General features: G+C 35.3%; 1 protein-coding gene across 2 annotated transcripts in view; it reads left to right on the plus strand.

The window, feature by feature from the left end:
* Positions 1-24,173, plus strand: part of AUH (AU RNA binding methylglutaconyl-CoA hydratase) — a 114,731-nt gene that overhangs the window by 44,568 nt on the left and 45,990 nt on the right. For both annotated transcript variants that reach the window (XM_005530064.3, XM_088054523.1), the window contains 2 exons: positions 9,759-9,851; positions 10,770-10,826. In XM_005530064.3, coding sequence (XP_005530121.2) covers positions 9,759-9,851; positions 10,770-10,826 — 150 coding nt within the window. The remainder of the gene's footprint in view (positions 1-9,758; positions 9,852-10,769; positions 10,827-24,173) is intronic.

Below are 24,173 nucleotides of genomic sequence, written 5' to 3' on the forward strand. Positions count from 1 at the left end.
TATACTTGTTTGTGTAGATTATATAGAGACTACAGTTTGAGTTTTATTTTTTGTGCTCTTTAAGAAAGAATAAAAAACCTTGCATAGAAATAGAATGTAAAAATGTAAGTGAATTAATTTAACTCCTTTGTGTTTCATAAATTCACTGCTTGATTATGTGCTGTGCTGTTTTTGTGGGAATAATAAGTTCTTAAATGTACTTAGTAAGAGTAAAGTATAGAATAAATAATTTTCTTTACTTTTTTTTATCCAAAACTTTCATTCATTTGTACAGAAAGTGGATTCTGCCATCTAGGTTTTACTTTGTTATTACCTTACTGAGGGCAGAATGAGACTGCAATACAAAACATCAGTAAATATGAGGAAACTGAAGAATCTGTTTATCAGACTGAGAGATGATGGAAATATCCAAATTATTTTCTGTAGTACAAGAAAATCATGGAAGAGTTGGATACAGAAAACAGTAGCTGAAGGTTTAATTAAACCACCTCTTTCGTTCTTTTTAGTTTCCCAGTTTCTGTTTCTATTATCAACAATGTAGAACACACTGTCTCTCTTACTTGTCCATAATAAAATACGAAATTGAAAATTTGAAAATAAAGAATATAATTTTACTTTATTAAAGTTGGAACTTTTTTTTTCAATTCAAAAATACATTGTTTCTATGTCATATAGAAGAGTGAATGATTAGTGGAGAAAACCGGGAAATTAATAGGATTGAGTGAGGTGCTTTAGTCTCCGTCAAAATAACTGAAAGAAAAACTTTATTTATACCTTTTGCTTAATAATCAGCTGTAATGTGCAGTAACAATTTTCATTAAAAAACAAAATTCATTTACAAATACTAAAAAATATAATTTTTTATGCAGCTCTTTACTGTTACTGATTGTCTGTTTGAACTTTGAAGGTATTAAACCAAAGAGAGCTATGTTCAAGTCTCCCAACAGTTGTAGTCTATTAAGCTTCTTATCTAAAGCACAGGCATTAAAGGGTACCTAGAAGCCTTTCATAGCTGTAACTAGCAAATATATGGCACAGAATTCTGTATTCAGACTTCAATGTATGGTCATTTTTGCAGATGGATATATTTTTGAAGCATATGAAGATACAGAAATTAATGGGATAATCACTTTGTCATTATTTTTGAACTTATGAGAGGTAAAGCTTTGTAACATTTAATTATTTGCCCTGACCAAAAATGTTTTTTTTTAGATCTTCTTTACCCTGAAGTTCATATAGGAAGATTTGACAGTCTCTCCCAGCCACTTACAAATGTTGCTGCATACGCTAGTTGGTTTTCATAGTGTTAGAGAAAGGATGAAGGTACTTGTTGAAGTAGTTTATTTCTGTTAGCTTTTTTCCCCATAGAAGAGTATTTTTGATGGTAGTGCTTGCAATTGAAAATTAAAGCAAAGTGTTATAATCACTGACTTGATTACAGATTTTGCAAGGCAAGGTGACTACCTGAAAAAAAACATATTGCAAAGGTTATATGCCATCACAATGTTGTCAGGAAAAGGTCCCCAAAGATGAAATCAAGATAGAGTGCTGTTTTGTAATTATTTTTCTGATTTTCTGTGACGTAAAGTATTTAATATGTTGAATATAATTTTGTCATCATAATGCTCCTAGTATAAAAATATTCCAGTTATCAGAACTGCACATGGACTGCCTCTACTTGCCACTCAAGGGGCATAGTTTATGCCCCCACCCTTTTTTTTTAAGTTAAAAGATCTTAGTTTAATAATCAAGCCATATCACCAAGAGACATCAAGAATCTGGTTAGGAAGAGGTGGAAGAGAAATTTATTCTGAGTTACAAAATAAGAATATTTATGTATAAACTTAATTATTTTAAAAATGAAGTGAAAATGCATTCCCAGTTATTATGCAAGTTAAGAGGTAGTCTCAAATAATCATTACTGCTGATTCAAAATTCCTATTTATGTCTGTGACCTTTTGCAAATTCTTTTATAACTTGCAACAGGCAACTTGGAGATTTGGGGTTCATAAAGAAACTCTCTAAAGTAACAGATCTCAAACTTTTCAATGCTGGTGTAGGAATCAGCCCATAGACTTGCAGTATCATAGATTTAAGCTATTTTTAGTTGAAATATACACTAAAATTAAATGGCATGTAAATAAGTGCATTGCTTTATAATAACAAGACTAAAATATTAAATTCTTTATTTGACATTCTCGCTCTTAAGATATGACTCTTTTTTCCCTTTTCTTGCTTTCCTAATGGGTGACCTTCAATCATGGAATCTATCTACACATGTCCACTTAGTGGAATTTAAACATGTTGGGTGCATGTGACCATTCTTTTTATTAATTTGAAGTCTCCATTGTTACTACATTTAAATAAATGTACTAAGAAATGGGGAGGGAGCTTTCTTATCTGTAGATTAGAATTTGTCCTTGGAGGGGTTCTGGAACAACTAAAAGTGGAAACTAAACTACTACTGGGCACATGAGGGACAAGAAAATCATAAGGTGTAGTCATAAGGTGGAGTCAGAGGAGGGAAATGTTGCTCAACCGGTCTGACCATCTATGATGAAATGAGTAGTTTGTTAGATGAGAAATTGAGAATTGCCTATCTTGACTTCAGTAAAGCTTTTGACAGTACCTCTTGTAAAAGTTTTGTAGGGTATCTGGTGAGTATGGACGATGAAAAGGCAGTGAAATGGATTGAAAATTGGCTAAATTAATGGGTCTAGACTGTGCATCAGCAGCATGAAGTCTGCTTGGAGGCCCCTAGCCAGTGTGTATCCCAGGGACAGCGCCAGGTTTTAGTCCTGTTTGACATCTTTAATGGTCTGGATGATGGGATAGAGTGTAGCCTCAGCAAGTTTGCTGATGATGTAAAATCATAAGGAATGGGTTGTGCTACCATTGAGAGGAACTCAAGGGCAGCAAGCTGGAGAAGTAGACTAACAGGAACCTCAATAATTTCTACAAAGGAAAATGCAAACAACCTCATGTATCAGGTACATGATGGGGCTAATGATACAAAAGCAGCAGCACAAAAAAAGCCCTGGAGGTAGGTCATAAAGTTGAATGTGAGATAGCAGTGTTCCCTTGTGGCAAGGAAGGACAGTGGTATCCTGGGCTGTATTAGGATGAGTGTTGCCAGGAGTTAACAGAGGTGATCCTTTCACTCTCATCAGCACAGGTGAGCCACTGCTGGAGTACTATGGCAGTTTCTAGCTCCTCAGTAGAACACAGAGCTACTGGAAAGTCCAGTGAAAGGTTCTGAAGGTGATGAATGCTTCAGAGCATCTCTTTGGTGAGAAAAGGTTGAGCAAGCTGGAAATAGAGAAGAGAAGGCTCAGGAGGTGATTTCAGCAATATATGAGGGTGTTAGAAGATGAAGCTAGGCTATCTCTGGTGGTGTCTAGTGACAGAACCAGAGGCAATGAGCACAGACTGGAACAGAAGAGATTCTCCCTGAGAGTCAGGAAGTCCTTATTCACTGTGAAGGGGACTGAGCATTGATACAGGTTACCCAGGAGGTTGTGGAATCTCCTTCCTTACAGATCTTCAAAAGCTACCGGGACATGAGCTTGAGCAACCTGTTCAAGGTGATGCTGGTTGAGCCAACAGGCTGGACAAGGTGAGCTCCAGAGGTCTCTTTCAGGTCTCAGCCCTTCTGTGATTTAAGGGTTTCCCATGTGCTGCAGACATTTGCCACATTTTCTTAATTTGCTAGAGTTAATTAACAAATTGTGGAACTGTTAATTTCTTCCTCAATTTATAGTATACTTTCCTCTGGTAATCCATGTAATACTGACAGTATGCAGGATATTTTTATGCAATTCATCCTCCTGGCTTTATGTTTTACAAAATCCATTATTCAAAAGGAAAAATGACTTGCTGTAAATGCCCCCTGAAGTTGCTTGTCCTAGTAAGCTGTTCACTAATCAACCTTATTTGTCAAATAATCAGGAATATACATGTGGAATAAATAGCTTGGACAATCTGTTTCTTTGTTCTGTGGCAATTCAGTTGTGTTGTTATTTAAAATTGAATTCTGTAGCTACTTCTGTCTTAGATGGATGCTCACAGTTTTTGAGGCAAGTAGAGTATACTCACTACTTTCTTTTCTGTTTCCTTCTGGGAAACAAGATTTCTTCTGTTTGAATTAAAGACATGTCAAGGTTTTGAATCTGGTTCAGTAGGTACTAGAGGTAGTGGCAAGCTTCTGGTTTATATCTGAATAGCTGTTCTTTCTGAAGGTTGGTTGCCAGAGGTCACTGAATTAAGATGAGAAAAGAACAATAAAGACCTTTTTTGAACATTGTTTAGGTATAGGACAACACAGGAACAGCAAGGGAAGTTAAGGTGACTTAACTTTCATTTTAATACGTATTTTTTAATATTTTAATATGTTTTAGTTTTGTGTCAAATGCATAAAAAGGCAGGCTTTAAACTGGGTTTCATTTGAATATTTGTAGATACCAAATTCTGACCGCTATAATGAGTTGAATTGAAAAGATTTGCCCTAATCTGTAAAAAGTACTTCAGAAATAGAAGTTAGTTATGTCTAAGGGACTATATAGAATTTTTGCATTGTTAGGGCTTGAGTGGGCTTTCATGGAATTTTCTTTTCTGATTTATGGGAATCATGAAGTATTACTGCAGTAACAGTGCAGACCTTTTACTTTTAGAGAAACTGAATTCTATGTCTATTGGACTTTAGTCCTTCAATGATGACTCCTACGTCTTAGCTAAAGGGAGGGAGTACTGCAGGTATTCTTCAGGTTGATTGTAAGAGCTGCCAAGCTACAAATGGCTGGTTCTCATACACTTCATTGGCACTTGAATAGTCTAAATCTCAAAATCTTGTGTCTAGCTCAGGAATGTTTTCTTTTTTTTCCGTTTATCTGAGTATGTGGTACAGTTGCTCACAGAAAATCTTACGTGTATAAATTTGTTTAGTAAGCAAGGAGGACACTCCTAGGAACTTGGTCTTTTTGAATTTGATCTATTCTGAATTAGTAATTCTTTTTCCTGGGTGTTAAATATTTTACGTTAATCAGTTTGGATTTGGACGAGTTCATACAGGTTGACCAGGAACACAAATCACAAAATCTGGAATTCTGGATAACCATATTATTCTTCCTCTGCCTGTTTCAGGATCTCACAGTAAGGGATCAGCATTAGTAATAGGTCTTCCTTTGAGTAATTATACACCAGCTAAAGAAAGTGGGTTTTCGCCTGTTATGTGAAATGTGCATATAATGTTTCATAAAAAGAAGGCTACTTTAATATGTAAATTGTTTCCATTTTGGTTTTACTATGTATATTCATTCTTCATACTTCCTTCTTCCTTACTAACTGTGAAAAGTAGGTTTTTCCTTGTTGATCAGGCCATTTATTTTTTGTCGATAATGAGAAATTGAAGTTGTGCAGGAATAAAAGAAGGCTGCTTGAGAGTTACTAAGAAAGTGTCGCATATAATCCAGTTTCCTCCCAGCTATTATCTTCTATATCTGTAATTTATTAGAACTTTATTAATAAATTAGTCAGAAGACTAAGTAGTCATTTATGATTCAGGTCAGTAGAATCCAGGCAGTTTCTGCTTTCTATTTGGGGAATGTCAGTATCCACAATAGTATGAATCAGCTGTGTGGGTGTTATGGCACACATCTGAGAAACTATTTGTCAGGTCCTTCAGACCAGGTGCCTGTATTCATATGCTGGCCTGTTGTTTGTCCTATCATGGTCTCTAAGCAGAAAGGAAATCCCTTGTTAGTCACCAGCAGTAGACATCACGTGGAAAGTCACTTGAAGATGAAATAATGATTACCTGCCTCAGAATGATTGTGATTCTGTGAAATTACTGGCAGCACATTACATGTGTTTTTATATGCTTAATTGCAAAGTGGTCCCTCTGTGACTTTCTTCACTCATTAGAAATCTGTGGGAGAGTTTACTTACTCTATTCTACATCTTTCAGTAATGAAGAGTCACAGGAGAGCAGGAGGTATCCTGAGACTACAAGATGCTGCTGGTCTGCCTAATCTAAAACTATATGTGACATGTCTGTTTACCATTTATTTATTTATTTACCATTTATTTATTTATTGACTTATTCCTGAGGTTGAGCTGAAGGCTCACAGTTACTGCAGAGTAGGAATCAGGTCCATTTCTTTATATTGTTATATGTCATATTTTCTTTTTTGTTTGAGCTGCTTATGGGTTTAGTTTAGCTATCTAATGTTACTAAGTTTATTTTCTCTTACTGAAGTTCTTCAGTTTACCTGTTGGTCACTTGACCTGTATCATGTCTTGAATGGCCAGTAAACATCCTTTCTTACAGGTTTTGTCAGCTTCTGTGCTAAGAGATTATTCCTCAAACAGCTTAATACATAAAATTTATTTTGATCTGCTTGTTCACATTTGTCTTCTGTTCAGCCAAGGGTCTCTACTCCTATGATCTTGAATATAGAGACATGTTTTTGTCTTATGTCTGACTCTGTTGCTGATATAACATAAGCTGAGTTGGACCCTTCTATTTCTTTACTGTACTTAAAATGTGACTTTTCTGTAATATAATTAAGCACTGATGTTACATTAGGATGTGACTATTGGTATTTTCTGGGGACGTGTTTTATGGGCAGAGTAGAACCATATTTACAGAATAAGCAGCATGTTTTACATTAGAATGGATGTGTGAAGTAATCCTTTCTGAATTAATTGTGTGAACTACCTTAATATTTAGTGTCCTTCATATTCCACACTTTGATGTACTGTGGTAAGTCAGTGAAATTCTCTTACTAAAGTTTAATGCTGCTCATTACTAAGTCTTTTTAACTACTTCTAACAACATTAATCTTTATTATACATGGTCTACACTTGTCTGTGTGTTGTACTCTCTCATTTAGTTTAGCTAATCTGTTTCATATATATATATATATGTATCTTAAACTCCTTTTTTATTTCACTGTGCAGCTCATGATTGCTCCCTGACAAACCTGTATCACATCTAGAAATTAACACTAATGAGTAGTAGTACAACAATTGCCTGAAATTTATATCTTGTTATTTGAGCTGTGACAAAAATGTGTAATGTTAAAGTATAAAACCACTAGGCCTCTTGGCAAAGCTTTAAATATTTTTTTTATCTCTCATAGCAAATGAGCTTTGTAATGTAAAATCATTGTGGAGATTGACCTGTCTATATGTTTAATTTATTGTTCCTAAAATTTGAGTGCATGCATCTCAATTAAGCCTACAGGGCATTATTTGTCAAACATCATCTCTGTTTTTGTGTTTTGCTTAACAATTTTGGCAGCTGTACATTAAAATCATGCAGATAAATGTGATCAGGTGTCTTGTATGCTACAAAATACTAATATTCCAAGAACCTTTACCGTTGTTAACAAGTTCTAGTAGCCTAGAAACTTAGTTTACAGTCCCAAGTGATTACTTACTCTTTTCTATGCTAGTTTTTCTGATGCTTAACAAGAACATGTTAAAATGATCAATTTCTTAAATTCATTTGATACACACAAGACTGTTATAGGGAATTTGTCTTTTTCCTTTCATTCATTCTCAACTCTTATGTCAGGTGATCCTTTCAAATTAATATCCTTGGTAAGTGACGATTCTAACATACATTATCAAACTGCTTTTTATCCCCTTGAATTATGTTTTTTATTGTTTCATGGTAGGAGTGCTGGCTGTAATTCTTGAAACTAAGCTGTGTCATAATACTCATTCTGTAGCTTCTATTTCCACGTGTAATAGTCTACTTGAATTGCACCATAGCTAATTCCGGAAGCTGCTTATCTTAGGAAAGTATTCTGCCTTGGAGTACTGCAAAAGCCATGCAAATAGTGCTCAAGATACTGCTTGCTAGTCTCTGATAAATCGAATGTTCATACAGGCAGTAACTGATGGAAACTGCAGTTAACAATGACCCTGCCTTCATGTTCAGGCAAACTATTTTTTATTTACCCATGGCAAAGGCATATTTCTTTAAGAGAAAGGCTACCTGTGTCAGCTAGCAAAATTGCAAGACTGTTTGGCAAATTGGTTGTGTTGACAAGGTTATAAGTTTCTGTCACTAACCGGGCCCTGCTGGAAATGAGAGTTGCCTTCCCATATGACTAAGAAGTAGTAAATAGAGAAAGAGCAGATTTTTCTACTATTCCTCTGTCTCCTATGCTTTCTGTGGCAGATGGCAGGTATAATGGATATCTTGAGCTCTTTTAAGTCAAATAAAGAGCTCATGCAAACTGTAATGAGTAGCCTCTTTTGGCACAGAAATTGATTCAGATAATCACTATTAATCATGATCTAAACCAGCAACCCAGGGACTTTGTTTTAAAGCATCTGTTAGAATCTTGAAAAGCATTGCTAAGTTTTTCTTCTTTTTTTAAAGACAATTGGATTTTCATTAGTTGTTAATCATAAAAACAGGTCAATTGGCAGCTAAAATAACCTTTGTTTAATTATGTATTTTGTTTGTTACTCAGTGAGAGACTACAGGCTTGTATAATTGTCATTCTGATGTATACCAATATTTAATTGATTCTTTTGTTGAATGAAGTTAGCTGAAGTTTATCTGTCAGACAGGAAAAAAGTAAGCTAGGTAGCACAATTTCTAAATTTAAAACTAGCTAGTTCACTAGGAAAAGTTCTAATTAATACATTATATTAATAATTTTTTGTCATATTACCCTTCTAGATTTTTAAAGGAAATAAGTCTTTTAAAGTCTTTCATGCATCATTTTCATTTATATGTTGACAGAAGAGTTTTTTTCTATTTCTGGCTAAGACTGAATGAACTGGTCATTGAATTAAATTAGCTGAAACATTAAAACAAAGAAAGTATTTTTTTAACATCTTCAGAAAAAGCTGTTGCTGTCAAGAGCTGGTTTAACTTTTCAACATGCTGTACACCCAACTGTCCAGCTAATGAATTGCTTTTGACTATCTTTGAAACTTTAGTAGTGACAACAAACTACTGGACTACTGTTTGAGTATATTTTTAAATGGATAGCTTGTGGTAATTCTTAAATATAATTATAGCAGTAATATACATGTTTATTTCTAAAATGAAAACACATTTTTCATCAAACTTTAAGTTTGTAATGAAGAGGGATGGAGAGAACTTGAATTTTCAGAAGGTGAAAACCAGTACTTTAAGCTGGTTGTTTAAATGACTTTCCCATGTCAGAACACTGATGATAAATTACATACAAACCATGCCATGGTCGCACAGGCCTCTGGAGCCCTGCTACCTGTCATGTATGCTGGCAGTATGTGCATCTCTTTGTCAAACTAAAGACTGCCAACTCTATTAAGCTGTTAGCTGCTGCTTTACAGGAGAAAGGGGGCAGTAGTGGTGGCTGCTATTGCCGGTGGTGGTCTGGGACCGTCAAGACACAGAGAGCTTTTAGCTGTGAAAGCACCACAGGCATGTCACACGTACATACACCTCTCTTTCATCTGGGACTGTTTGTATAACTGCTTTGTCTAGCTCTGCTGTCTGTGTTCTTGAAGTTTACTTTTCAAATTTTCGTCAAAAGTGAGCAGAAGCCAAAGAAAGATATGCAAACTTATTCAGCCAGAGATAGACAGGGAGAGTTTTCTTTTGCCAAAGTGTTGCTGATCAATTTTTAGTCACAGTGTATTTTATGAAACTTTTTCCCATACTATGACTGTAAAATGAGCAAAATGTAATGAAATCACATTCCAGAGGCATTCTTTATGAGGTTGGTGTTAATTGGTACTTTCTTTTTCAGCTAATCTGCCTGTACCTACTATTGCTGCAATAGATGGAACTGCTTTAGGTGGTGGCCTAGAACTTGCATTAGCCTGTGATATACGGGTGGCAGGTAGGTCTGAATACTCCTATGGAATATGGGGTTATTAGTGTAGCTGGCTTGGCTAATCTGTCTGTTGGCAACAGTCTTATAAAACTTACTTTGACATTGTTTATAACGCATTATTTTAAAGGACTTTAGCGCAAACGTGTATCAGTACTTGCTAATGTTTCATTTAAAACAAGCCAGTTAGCTGGATTGGTTTTGTTAAACATTTATTTGATTCTTCTGACCCTAATTTTATCAGTCTTGCCAGAAGGATCATGTAATTATTTTTTTTTTTTTTTTTTATTCTTGTGCATTTGAAGTGGTCTAGATGGAGATTTGATTTTATCTAAACAGGGTGTAGGGAAAGAACAAAAGTTGCTAGTGAGTGTTTCTTATTGCATAAGAAATTAAATTATAAAAGAGACAACAACTCTTGAAAAGAGGAACCTTGAGCTAATAGGCTGTCAGAACTGTAAAGCCAGTTGATGGAAAGTAAATGGAAACTTCGTCCTGAGCAACTGCCAGTAACTTAGGATTTATAAAGTTATTTGACCATAGACAGTATTCTGTCACCTAAAGAATTCAAATAATCATACACAAAATTCTAGCCCATTTTAAGATAGCAATAACAGCCATTTTCCTTTAGTACTTTCCATTTGGAAGCAAGTGTCTGTTACTCATTGTAATTGCTTACTTGCTATGCAATAATTAATAAAGTATTTAATTTGCCTAGATGGAAGTAGTTGGATCTTTCACTAAAAACAGATCAGTTGAATCTGTTTGAATTTTTTTTAATAAACAAATGCTTTAAAAAGTGATTTATTGCTCTTTTTGAAGAAAATTTAATATATTAGCAAACTTCAAGGTCATCATTATGTATTTTCCATAGATTTTTTTTCCCTCTACATTACAGTAAGAACTCCTTTATATTCTGTTTTTTAGCATCTTCTGCTAAAATGGGCCTAGTTGAAACAAAGTTGGCCATCATTCCAGGTGCAGGTATGAATGTTTTGCTTTTGCTACCACTGATAGCTAAATGACATATGTACTTAATATTAGATTTTGAATTGTTTATGGTTTTCTGCTTATTTTTATATTTCTATTAAGTATTATAGCATATGTTACAGCTTACTGCTTGTATTATTTACCAAAATTAATTAAAAAGTGTATTTCTTACTTTCAAGGATGGTCATCTGTATATTATGTTTTTAAACAAAGTCTTCATTAACTAACATTGAGTGATTATGTAAATGACATTTAATATCTTGATCTAAAGGTTGAATAATTTTGCTAAGCATCAAGAGAGGAAGAAGGATTATCTGTCAGAGTACAAAAACAATTATTTGAATTAAGATCCACTTTTACATAACATTTTGTACTTTAGGATTCAAATTCTGTTTTTAAGCTGCTTGTATATTGGTGGTAAAGAGGCTAAGAACTGAGAGTATAGCTGTGGATAAATCTGCTTCCTTGCCAAGATTTTCTGCGTCAAAAACTTCTTTTGTGTTTGGAAGGCCAGTTTACCTGCTTTTTGTAGACTTAAGGTGAATGAAAGTTATGTAACAAATAACTTTCCAAGAGTTGTTACAAAACCTTTTGTTTTTATCTTATGTATAAATCATTGCTGCTTGAATTAAGGTATTTGCTGCTCTGGGAAAAGGGCAATAACTCGGAAAAAAAGTGCATCCCTGTGATTTTTGGCCTTAATTTCTGGGAGTTCTTGGAAACTTTATACTGTTTCTTTACTTTCTTTCTAAAGGGTGAAACCTATTTTGAAAGCACAATATCTAATTCTAATGAATACAATTGCAGGTCACATAAAAAAAAAATAAAAACAACCATAATGGGAGTCGTGGGATGAACTTCGTGTATAAAACTGTCCCATTCTATGACTAAACTGGACAATTATTGTACAATTTCAATTGCTATATTATTTTTGTTATTGTTGAGATGTGATTTCAGTCAACACTTTCTGTGGTCAGAGCTATCTTTTACATACGGAAAACAGTTAAGATTGATGTCTTTTGGTGTCTTTTTAGTGGTGGATGACGATAATAATGGAGATGATTTTAGAGATGCATTTACTGGTAGTGCTGTTGTCATGAAATTATATGCCTTAGCAATAAGTCCCAGTGAAGAAAAAGACAGAAATTTATGTTGTTATCTTTGTTGTCAGTTTTTGATCTTTGTCCTCCCACTCCCTCCTTTTCTAAGTAATTCTGTAGGACAGTATTGGAAACATACTCTCTAGTTCAAGAAATTCAGCTCAAATTCTCCATATATTCTCTGTATTCAACTTTTTTACGTTGTCTCATTTCCTTGTCTTCAGTTAATTATGGATGTTTCAAATTTCTGTGCCCTTACCTTAAAATGCTAGTTAACTGACACATTGTAAATTTCATTCAGAATATTTTGCTGCTATTCAAAGACTGAGGTTTGAAAAATCCTTTTTTTCTTTTTTTTTTTTTGTTGTTTCTCATCGTAAAATAATGATCCCAGTGTATGTCTTCAGCTCCTTGGAAATGTGACAGATTTAATTTTGTTACATTGACTTTTCAACTTACAACATTTTGGGGTTTGTTCAGTGATGGATTTTTTCCCTATTTCTATCAGCCTCTCTGAAAACTATTTTTCTTGAATATATTTGAGCTAATCACAATTTTTTCCTGATCAGCCTGTGCTTGCACCAGTCCTGTTGAGCAATGACAGAGTTTCAACCCTTTGTGCTTCTTGTCATCCAAATAGTAACTGATTGTGCCTTTTGTCATCAGAAAATGAAGACTGAGTGGAGGAATTTTGCATATGTTATTTAGGTAGAGAAGCCAGATATACACACTTGAACCGTAGGCTTCATGGGTTAATGGAATATTTTTTGAGAGTGTTTATTTCAAGCTTCTCTGAGCAAAAACAGAACTGTGGATTGGAGTGGAAAAGTGAGCTGTAGCTCTTAGGCCTACATAGATTTCTGCTGCCATCTAGTATGCCTGAAATCTGCTGGCAGACAAAGTTGCTTCTTTGAACTACTTTGAACATGGCAAGCTACTGTTTTTATTCTGGTCTGTCAGCTGCCAGGAATATGTGATAGATATAAAATTTTAACTTGGGTGATAATTAATATGGGTGTTTGAGGCTATATGGAAAACGTATTTATACTGTGAGGGTTTGCTTTTTTAAAAACACAGAAATTTATAATCAAAGAGCTGTGTTAGAAGGTTGTTACTAGAATTTAATAGTGTTAAAATATAGATCCAGGGCATATCAGCTGTTACATTTTGGACCTTGTTGCATATTATGGTTTATTCTGTTATTAATGAAATGTGTTTATCAAAAGACACAGTGAGGTGCTGTCTATTGACCAGCCAGTTTTAACACAGATTTCCCAGGTGCAAGAATTTTTTCTTTTGAATATGCACAGATGTACTGCAACTTTCTAAAGGCTAAGTTTGAGCAGCTGTTAGTTGAATTAACCTAATTGAATTGTACCTTCTAAGTCTGCTGAGGGTCTTGACCAGTATGCGTCTATAGAGTATGTTGTACTGTAGAAGGTTGAATCTCCCCAGAAAATTCACCCATGGCAGATAACATAGCAAGACCAAGTGGGATGACAGCAGTGCCTTCTTTTTTACAATAGCTTTGTTCACAGACCTGCTGTTCATGTTGTGAGGGAGCAGGATTATTCTTCTGCATTTGGAAATCTAAACCCGATTTTTTGCACTATGGAAGAAGCTTAAACTGCCAGAATGTGAACAAGGAAAAGTAGAAAAACTTTCTGTTTTTCCTCTTCAACACATTTTCTAGTTTCTTTAGAATTCCATTTTCTAGTAAGGAAGGCAAGATTCAAAGAACAAGTGGAAAAGTGTAGCAGAGGGAAAAGCTTGGTAACTTGGAGACGGGAAAGTTACCTGAGAATGAATATTGATGATTTTTGTTTTCTAAGGAGAGTGCCAGTCATCATTGCACAAGTGGTCTTATGCAAACACAAAAAACATTGTCATTCTATTCTCACAGAATCACTGAGGTTGGAAAACACCTTTAAGCTCATAAGTCCAATTGTCAAATAAGCACTGCCAAGTTCACCACTAAACCATGTTGCTAAGTGCCACATCTACACCACTCAAGTAACTCAACCACTTCCCTGGACAGCCTGTTCCACTGCTTGACAACCCTTCAGTGAAGAAATTTTTCCTGATATCCAGTGTAAACATCCCTTGGTACAGCTTGAAGCATTTGTTACTTGGTAAAAGAGATTGACCCCAACCTCTTTCAGGTAGATGTAGAGAGCGATAGTCTCCCTTGAGCCTCACTTTGTCCAGGCTTAACAATGCTCAGGAGTTCCTCACAAAACTTATGCTCCCTTCTCTGGCCCTATTGCTCTTCTCTTGACATGCTCCAGCACCTTAATGATTTTTCTTTAGGGATCCAGAATTGGACACATGATTCAAAGTGTGGCCTCATCAGAGCCAAGTACAGGGGAACAATCCCTGCCCTGCTCCTGCTGGCCACACTATTGCTGATACAGGCCAGGATGCCATTGGCCTTCTTGGTCACCTGGGCACAGCTGGCTCATGTTCAGGTCCTTTTCTGCCAGGCAGCTTTCCAGCCACTCTGCCTCAAGCCTAAGTGTTGCAAGGGCTTGTCTCCCAAGTGTCTTTTGGTTTTTATGGACTTCTAGTAAAACTTTCAGTTTAGTGAGGTTGGACTTCTTTCCCATTGACTCTTCCACCACATGGGGATGGTCTGCTCCTCTGTCTTTAGGATTTTCTTCTTGAAGAATGTCCAGCCTTCCTGAAATCCTTAGCCCTTCTGGGCTGCCTCCCAAGGGACTCTACCAACTAGTCTCCTAAACAATCAAAAGTGTATCTAATGGAAGTCTGAGGTGGCAGTTCTGCTGACCCCCTCCCTTACTGCTCTGAGAACTGAAAACTATAATTTCATGGTTGTCTGTGCCCTAGATGGCCTCTGTGCAGCAGAGGCTGTCCTTCTCTGTTCATAAATAGCAGTAGGGTACCTGGCGTCTTGGCTCACTCACCAACTCTGTCAGAAAATTATTTTCCATGTAGTCCAGGAATCTCTTAGACTGTTTCTTTTGTGCTGTATTGTATTTCAGAGTCTGTATAGTTCTGTTCATCCCCTCTCTTCCTCAGGTTTCTTCACTGCGAATTCAGTGTCTGTTAGCCTGTTTTATTTTGTGGTTGACAGGGTAGAGGTTGGAAAAACAAACAGTCCCTAGAATTTTATTAAAAGTAGGTGGCCAGATGAAGGGAAAATTATGTTGGTTTCAGATGAAAAGGTTTCAGCACGAACTAACCTGTTCTTCGGCATGAAAGAAAGGGCACACAGGAGGAAGCTGTTGTGTATGTCTTAGCTGTGGATAATGTTTCAGTCAGAATACTCATCACAGTGGACAGCAATGAGTTTGTATGAGACAGGATTTCATGGGAAACCAGACTTTGTTAGCTTTGCAGTTTAAGGAGATGGTTGTTATCAGTCAGAGTGATTTTTCTCAAAGCTATTAATTGCTAAAAGGAGTTACTATTTTTTGATCTCTTTGTTAGAAACCTTTTTAAACAACTTTCTGCATAATCCTGTGTCTGTACTGAACTCAAAATAGTGTGGGCAGAGTCCTTTTAAACAAGAAAATTGTGTTCATTCTTTGTTTTGTTTCCCAAACTGACATTAAAAATAATGCAAATATCTGTCATTAATTGAAGGCAGTTTTTGGTGTCTCTCAGCCTGCAAAGGAAGTGCTTTTCAATGACAACTTTCTCTTCATACAAGAATTGTCTTTTGGAGCATTTTTTTTTGTTGAAGTCCTTTGTTTTTCTGCTTTTTAACTTTTTAAAACTGTCTCAATTTGTGATGTAATTTGGTTGTTTATCTCTAGATTCTCACAGTGGATGTCATATTAAGCCTGCAATTGATAGATGATGCCTTTCTGGCACATCTGCTTTTATTTATTATTCTTGTATTTATATACCACTCAGTATTAGATCTGTCATGAGAAGATAAAAATGCTTGTAAAGAACATATATAAACTTCCTACTCTAGAATGAGATATATTCATTTGACAAGGGGAAGTATTCTGTGATAGCAAGAAGTAGAAAAGACAAGCATATATATAAAAAATAATTTGCATTTTCTTTATGCAGTTTATTTCCACAAAAGATTTAGGTGTAAGCTGGAGGTATTGTTATACATCAACGATTATGTTTCCACCAGAAAAAAAAAGGACCTTCATTGAAATTAATATGCCTGTGTAAGCATGTAATTTGACCTTGCTAGATAAAAACTGGCCATTGGCCTGCATACTTACAGCTGCCACTCTTTTTTTTGTTTGTTGTGTTTATAAAGGCATTTTAATTAGCAAGGCTTTTTTTATTTCATCATCGTTTTGTCTTTATTCTTCCATGCTCCTCCCAGAAATCCCAGTACTTCATTAGCAAGTTGTCTTCCACTTTGTTTAAAACCAAGCACATAACCCTGGGATCGTGCTTTCCTTGAGAGCATTCAGTTGAAAAGCATATTTTATGAAGAAAACTTTAAAAAAAAAAGGAATGAAACAAAAAGAAACTCTGTTAACTCTCTAAGAAGGCCTTTGTAAATAAGCTGTATATTCTTTCTAGATCTAAAAGTTGCTTTGAACCCTATTTTCCAAAGGTGAAACTGAAGCTTCAAGCTCTAAGAGACTGGACTGGTTTTGTCTTTAAAGTGTAGAACAAGGGAGAGATTAAATTACAGCATTTCTGTGTTCTCCCCTTACTTGAGTAACAGTATTGTTTTGACTGTTTTTCTAGACTTTAAATTGTATTTGGAGCAATGACAGTGCTTGCAGATTTCAAGACTATAAAATAAGAGATAGGAACCCTGAAATATTAGGGGTTTTTGTATAGAAAGTAAATTTTGGTAATCATCATATATTTTCCTTATCTATGAAAGTATTAATTCTTCGCTTTTATAAATATCCTCGTGGTCCCTGTTGCAGTACTTACTTTAAAGTTAAAAAATATTTTCTAATTTGGATGAGAAAGACGTCAAGGGAATTTCCGCATGTGAAAAACTCACAGAGAATGTGTTCCTGCTAACAGCAGTAGTTGTCCAATTCAGCCAAATGTAAAAGTTAAATTGAATGTCAGCCATTTCAAGTTGAAATCCAATGCACATTACAAGGGACTGCTAGGATATTCTTTAAATTTCTATATTTAAGTTTCATTTGTAATAGGAATAGCATTTGATAAATGCTGAAAAAACTAGTGTTACTATTTGTGGTAGTGTCTGAGGTAGGACTTGAAAGCTTCTGCACATTTAGTGTTGTTTTTGTGCTTAGTAGGTTATGATGTACTTGATAGTACATCACTACAGATTTTAGAATGAAAAATCTCCTTATTTTCTATAACTTTATACATCTTATCTGGGTAATACTGTACCTTTCTTGTCCATCTTTATTCCTACCCTCACTAGCCTATTCATTTCTTCTCCTTTAGTTTTTTCATATAGTGTACCAGGTTTTTACATTCACTTTTTTTTTTATTATTATTACATAAGGAAACCTGCATAAGAGTATTTTTTAATTTTTAGCATTCAGCTCTTAGTCCTAAGTCTTTGTCTTTGTGACAATTGACTGACTGATTGGGAAAAAAGCCCAAAGTGAAGACTTAGCTCAGAATCTCGGGGGGTTTTTTTCAGTTAATCTATAGTGTCTTTTGTGACTTCTATTGCTTCTTCTGGTTTTTTTTCTCCATCCTGTGTCAGAATTCAAATACTGTGCAGTACACAAATTAAATACTAATAGAAGGTCTTGAAGTTTAAAATAAGATCCTAAATCAACATCTTCAGCATTTCATCAATACTGTGCTTAAAGTTATATTTACTGTGGAACAACCAAGAAAATGCATTTTCTTCTTCTTGAATTAAAACTTAAGAAAAGTTTTAATTTTTTCTTTTACTGTGGAATCATAGTGACTGTTGAGCTTTTAACAATCCTATTATGATTTGATACAGTAAAAACCCTAAATTAATTACTCTTACAACATTTATCTATTTTTCACTCATCTGAAGTCTCAATAATTCCAGCTGCATTTTAATATTTTTAATGTTTGTTTCCGGAGTTGTATTTAACAAATAGCCTGAAATAAGAAATGCCAATAGCGTAGAAAAGAGGTGTCTTAACATCCATGTTTTCCTCAAAGTAATTAAACACAATATATAAGATGCTTCTGGAAGGGGGTAAATTTGTTCTGTTTCTGTAAATTAAAGAGAATTGTGGTTCTGACAGTTTCCTTTTTTTTAAATAAAAGTAAGCTGATTGTCATCAAGTGACTCATTTTTTTCCAAGGCTTTTTGACCAATTGTAATGATGATGTTCAGGCAAAACTGCAAAATGTCTTGCAATACTAATACTGCAAAAGGTCCATATGTAAAACTAATGTTTCGAAAATTATATATACAAATATTCTTTATTTTTGTAACTAGATTACTTCCCAAGTAGTGGCAACATACAGAAAAAGAGATGATAGAACTTTGTGTCATCCAAACTATCCCCTGTACCTTCATGAAATTGTCTCTTAACTTTGCAGAGGGACCCTCAGAACAACCTTTTCCCCTTGCCTGCTAGCCATAGAACACTTTCCAAATCCATATTAAAAACTCAATTAGTACTTCCTACAGGAAGAGGAGGTATCCAAGGCTATTATGTGTGTCCCAGATGACTGCAATTGTACAGAATTGTATTTCAAATGTCAAGTTCAGTGTAAGAAATTGACCACTTCTGACATTCTGGTTTATTTTGCTAGCAGAGATTGCAGAACATTTCTTCCTGACCTAAATTTGGACATGTCTTGTTTACAAAGCAAAATTAACAGTCAGGTGTTCCAGAAATTCCAATATCTTAAGTAGCAGCGCTGCATATGCAACATAATGTGTTTAATTAAGGTTTTTGCTTTGATGCTGCATAGAGAGAAGGAAGTAAAACAAGGACAAAAGAAAGCCCCAAAAGGCAAGTTGAGCATTAGAGGAAGTGCCAGAGCAGAGACGGGGAGTTTTCTTGATCCTGGAAAGCAGAGCATAGAAGTTTTGAGATCAATATGATATACCAATGGAGAAATCAAACTTTACCAACAAACATTGAATGAATGTTCCTTAGATTTTTGTTGTGTCTTGGCAGAATAAAACCATTGTTCTGTATATCAAGATTGAATTTTGGAATAGTATTTTTACTAAAATTTGTTGTTACAAGCTGAGCAATGTTATCAATTACTTTCCTAATTGTCATGGGTATATAAGAAAGCTTTCATGAGTTGGAAAATTGTTTTGTGAGATTCATGGACTGCTCAATTTTGAATGACAGCCAGAAAAATGAAAAAAATACAACAAGTTGTTTGTTTTCTTCCATCCTCCTTAAATAATGTAGAATTAAGTCCCATTCAGGTACTCTTTCACTCAACATGGGTTGTACATTTGTATCTTTTTCAAACCATCTCTGTACTGCAGGGAGGTGTGCAGTGAAGCTTTGAAAAGAAAGCAAACCCAAACTTTGCTTTTGCAGCTTCATTTTTCTCTACATATATTTAGGATTGTATGACACTGAATAGAAATTATGGTCTAGGCCAACTGTAGCAATATGAATGGAATTCACAGTAGGTTTCATAACATAGGTGTAAAGTATGTTATGTTGACTTAGTGCACTCAAGTGAAGAGGACATAGAAACAATGAAGTAAATAGAGAAAAGAGTGATCTATTTTTCAAAGCCAGTTAAAATTAAAAAATTACTGGTGGACAGACTTGCATGTAATCACTTACATGAGTTTTCTGTTGACTCATACAGATCTATCAGAGTTCATTAATGCCTTTGATGAAATAATTTTCCCCTTGCATGAAGTTTGGACTTAATTTTTAAAGTTGTATAAAGTCTTTGTACAAGACCACCTTTTTTATTTTGTAAAAGACCACCCTTTTGTTCCCCAAACATGTCCTAAAATCAGAACCTAGTATCTATCTCAAGACACTCTTTCTCTTGTCCACTGAAAATCATAATAGAAACTTCCAATGGCACAGTTTGATGTGAAGCTTTTTTTATTACATTTTTTAAAATATCTGATTTTTAAGTTCATGCGGAAACAAAAGTAAGACCACGTAATAACAGCTGGTGTTTCTGGGGAAAATGGGGCACAAGAAAAATAAAAACTTGTTGGATATGGAAAACAGAATTGCATGACATTTTCTATTAGAAATTGGTGGTTTGGTTGTTTTGGTCTCTTTTTAAATTAAGAAAAAATTGCATTTTGGAAGTAAATATTGGACAAATTAAGGACTTGTCTCCTGCTGGTGGCCTAGAAGCTAAACCAAAAATCTGTAGCTTAGATTTCTAGGCTCAGCCCCTTCTGTAGTCAGCATTTCTGAATTTTATGGTTCTCTGCCTTTTCTGACTACCTTTTCAAGTTCCTCTATAAAGAGCCTCATTGCTACTTCAGCTCATTGTCAGGGATTAAATATGGTCTCAAGTGTCCTTTCTTCCTGCATCTTCACTTACTCACTTTATTTGACAAACTAAAGCAGTTTTTTCTCTATTCTTCCTATCTGTGTGCTAGCAAAAGTAGTAAGGAGAAAAAACTCCTTAGGAGTTTTAAGAGAGGTAGAGAAAATGGGCAGGTGAAGTACAGAAAATTATTAACCTTAAAGAATCAATGAAGAATGAAGATGAAAATGCATAAGCAACTCAGTCTGGATTGGGAATTTATTTTCTAAAACCTTGAGGTGGTGGGGGAAAACTCTAATTTTATCTTCTAGTACAGAATGAAGCAGAAGTATATTATTACCAAATTACCAGTATATATGCATGAAAAACATACCAGGGCAGTGGAATAAAGCAAAAGATTATTCATCTAGGTAATTTTGGGAGACTCAGTGCCTATCCTGTCTCTCTGCATTGACAGCCCTAGAAACATAGACTCCTTATTTTAGTTCTTGGTTTGTCACTAAATGAGAAGTGTAAAAAGGGTGATGAAAATACTCCTTGTAGTGTTAAAGAAGCTTGATAATCTGCACCACGATAGACACAATTTAGTACAAGATGGTGAAGATGGGGCATTGGATGCAAACCCATGCAGCCAATCGTATTATGTGTCACTTGGTCATTTTCAGTAGTCCTGTAAAAGTGGTTGCCAAATGGACATTTTAGTTACGAGATAAAAAGTATGTGTGGAAGACTTGAATGATTTTCATGGCTGAGGTAAGCAACTTTCATAAATTGGAATCAAACCACTTTTGAGTGGTTTAAAGTGACTCAGCTTCTGTGGTACATCCCCCCATCCCCATGCCTGCCCTTTATTATTTTTAAGTCTACAGTTGACAGCACCTAGTTATGATACTGCCACAGCCTTTGCACATAGTTGGGATGGTAATCTACAAAGACATTGTGCATAGACACAGAGACATACGGTGGAGGAGAGAAAAAGGAGTAAAAAATATACACACTGATCAGAAGGTTACTACAGATAAACAAAATGCGTTGGAGACACAAATGTAAGGACTTCAAAAGTTTTTGATAACTGAGAAAGAAATAAGATGCTAAAACTTTCCTATTGATACTCTTACATAAATTGTTTATTAAGAAGCAAGTAATGAGTATGGGGTTTCATTATGTTTATTTTTTCCCCAGATACTCCCACAGCATTTTTGAAATTTAAGTGATGGGTATGTCTTCCAAAACTTAGTCATCAGTATTCATGACATTATTTGCTCAAAATTTCCATTGACACGAGTGTTTGCCACAGTAAAGCAAAAGCTATGATCATCCTTTAGGATTTTTTCAGTAGCCATGAATCCAGAGGGAATCTGGAGCATAAAAGAAAACCCAACATTTTGAGGAGATTAAATGATCAGGGCATTTTTCAGCCTTTTAAATTGTAGACCTCTTGTGTAAGTCATTGCACAAGTGACCCTCACTGCACATAGCACACAGAGAACAGTTGAGGTTTTGTCATTGGCATGTGTTAGAAAGGACTTGTAAGCAGGAACTGCTGGGTGAAATTAATTGCATTGCATTACTTATGTCATGTTCAAGTCTGACTTATGAAAGAATGTTCTAGGATTTTTACCAGTGCTGTAATAGTTTTCTTACAGTATTTCAGTTTACCTTCTACACTTCACTGGATTGGTGAATGGAAAACAATTTAAAGAAAGCAACAGGCTTTGGAAAGAAGAAAATAAGATGAAGTATCTTTTTACTTTGTGTTGTTATTAAGATTCCCCTCTTCAAAATGTCTTCATCTCAATATAGATGTTACTGGAGGCGAAGGATTGGGAGTGGGGCTCTGGTGGACCAGCTGGAGTGTATAAATGGGGGCTAGTATAGACGCAACAATACTTGGTAAGTTCCTAAAAATTATGTTGACAGCTGTTGAGCTCATCTATACTCTGTGTTTTTTGAAGAGAAGCCAAGGAATTTTTAATCAAGGAAGATTACTGAGCAGATTACTGTGTGCTTAAAAATAGACTTACTTTTATTAGTAAAACTTTTTGTCTCACCCTGAAGTGTTACATTTTTCACTGAAAATGCAAAAGCTGTTTTGATTTAAAACAGTATTAAATTATTATGAATGAGATGGAAAGAGATAATGAGATGGAAAGAAGATAATATTTATTCTTTTTAATCGAAATGTTGTATAGGAATGTCAGCATGAGTAATATGAAAGCATTTTAGCTGTAGAATTTAATGGATCTCAGACTGACATTTCAAGGGAGAGAGGATTTTCAGTGACTTGTTTGTTTGGAAAATGTCTGATTTAAAGAAAATTCTTTATGGAATGTTTTTGTGTGAAGTTATTTTGGTAATCTGCTCTCTTAGGACCAATTGCTAGTCTTTTCCCACACTAATGAAACTAGGTCACTAGTTTTTGGCACTCATCCAAGTTGTGAGATTTATTTGGTGTTCAAGCACACTGTCTAGAAATAGTGATGCAATGTCAGCAAGGCCACTTTTCATTTCATGAACATCATTTTCAGTGCCCTGGAATTAATTTATTCACTGACCTGTTAATAACAGCAATCTGTCACTGGCTTAACAGAGGCTGAGGAAGTGTCTGGAAATTGTCATGGTCACCCTACCAGGTGATCAGTTACAGGACTGCTGTTCAATGTAACATTTTTTGGTTTTGATCATGCAGAAGAATCTGACTGTTAATGGAAACAAACCAGCAACTTAATCAAAAGAAAAATGCATGAAATTAGTAAATATTGGAGAGAGAATTGATTGAAGTGGTGGTTTTACCCCACATTAAACTACAGTGTATCTGAGAACTATTCTGGTTACCTTTGAAAAAGTACAGACATTATACTAGTGCAGTCAAATAAAAAGCTTAGTAACTTGAATTTTCTGATGTTTCAGGTTTATTCTCATCCCAGCTCTGCAGTGTTTTTGTTGAAATCAGGATTGTCTCTTGCCACAGGCATGGCAGGCAGCCGCTTGTGGCAGTGGGTAGTTCCGCAGAGCAAAATATCTATTAACCTTTTTCTACCTCACATGAGCCAGAGGCCTGGAGAGACAAGCTTGGTGCTGCCATTGAGGGAGAATGGTTCAGTGTTAGAAAACAGTTCTTACTGCACTGTGACACAGCTGGCTAGCAATTCCTAGCAATCTGCTGTTGACTTCAATTTTTCTGTTTCTGCTGTAGAGAAGCATCAAACCTAGCTCTACAGGGATTCCCCCTCTCTGTGTGCATCCTAGCTCTGAGCCTTTTACCTTACTTTAGATCTGAATATTTCTCCTGCTCCTCATTTACCACTCCCCATGGTACAAGCTGCACAGCATCCTGGCCCTTAATCCACTGTCTTGAAAAACTAAATTTTGCCTATAGCAATAAGATGGCTCTGATTAAAGTATCAGGCATCATCACTGCAAGTAGTAAAACCTACTCTTGGGTATATATGGGGACAGGCTTTTGTAGACTTGTAAAAACTGATCTTTGGGCACAGATTAAAACTTAATAATGAAAAAGGTTTTTATGTGATTTTTTAAAATTTTTTGTTTCTTTGGTTTGTTTTTGTTATGGGAGGGTTGTGGTTTTGAGGGATTTTGATGTGTAATTTAATGCAGCTGAGGAGCTTCTGAGGTAGGGTGTGGTAGTGCATATTACTTCTTGTGATACTTGTAATATTAAATTTCTGATGGCACTTAGAGCATAGTGCTGATGTGCTATCACTGCCATTGCAAGCATGGAAGGAATTGGAATTTTTTTGGTCTCAGTTTCATAATCAGTATTGTTTTATTTAGAAGTTTTATTTTCAGATGAAACTTGTGGCCTGAACTTCCTCAGCTGAGCAATGATAGTTGAAAACATGTCCCTTCTTCA

The sequence above is a fragment of the Pseudopodoces humilis genome, chromosome 4 (assembly GCF_049639895.1).
Source record: "Pseudopodoces humilis isolate 2021_Gansu_Grassland_sample_001 chromosome 4, ASM4963989v1, whole genome shotgun sequence".
Classification (NCBI taxonomy): Eukaryota; Metazoa; Chordata; class Aves; order Passeriformes; family Paridae; genus Pseudopodoces; species Pseudopodoces humilis.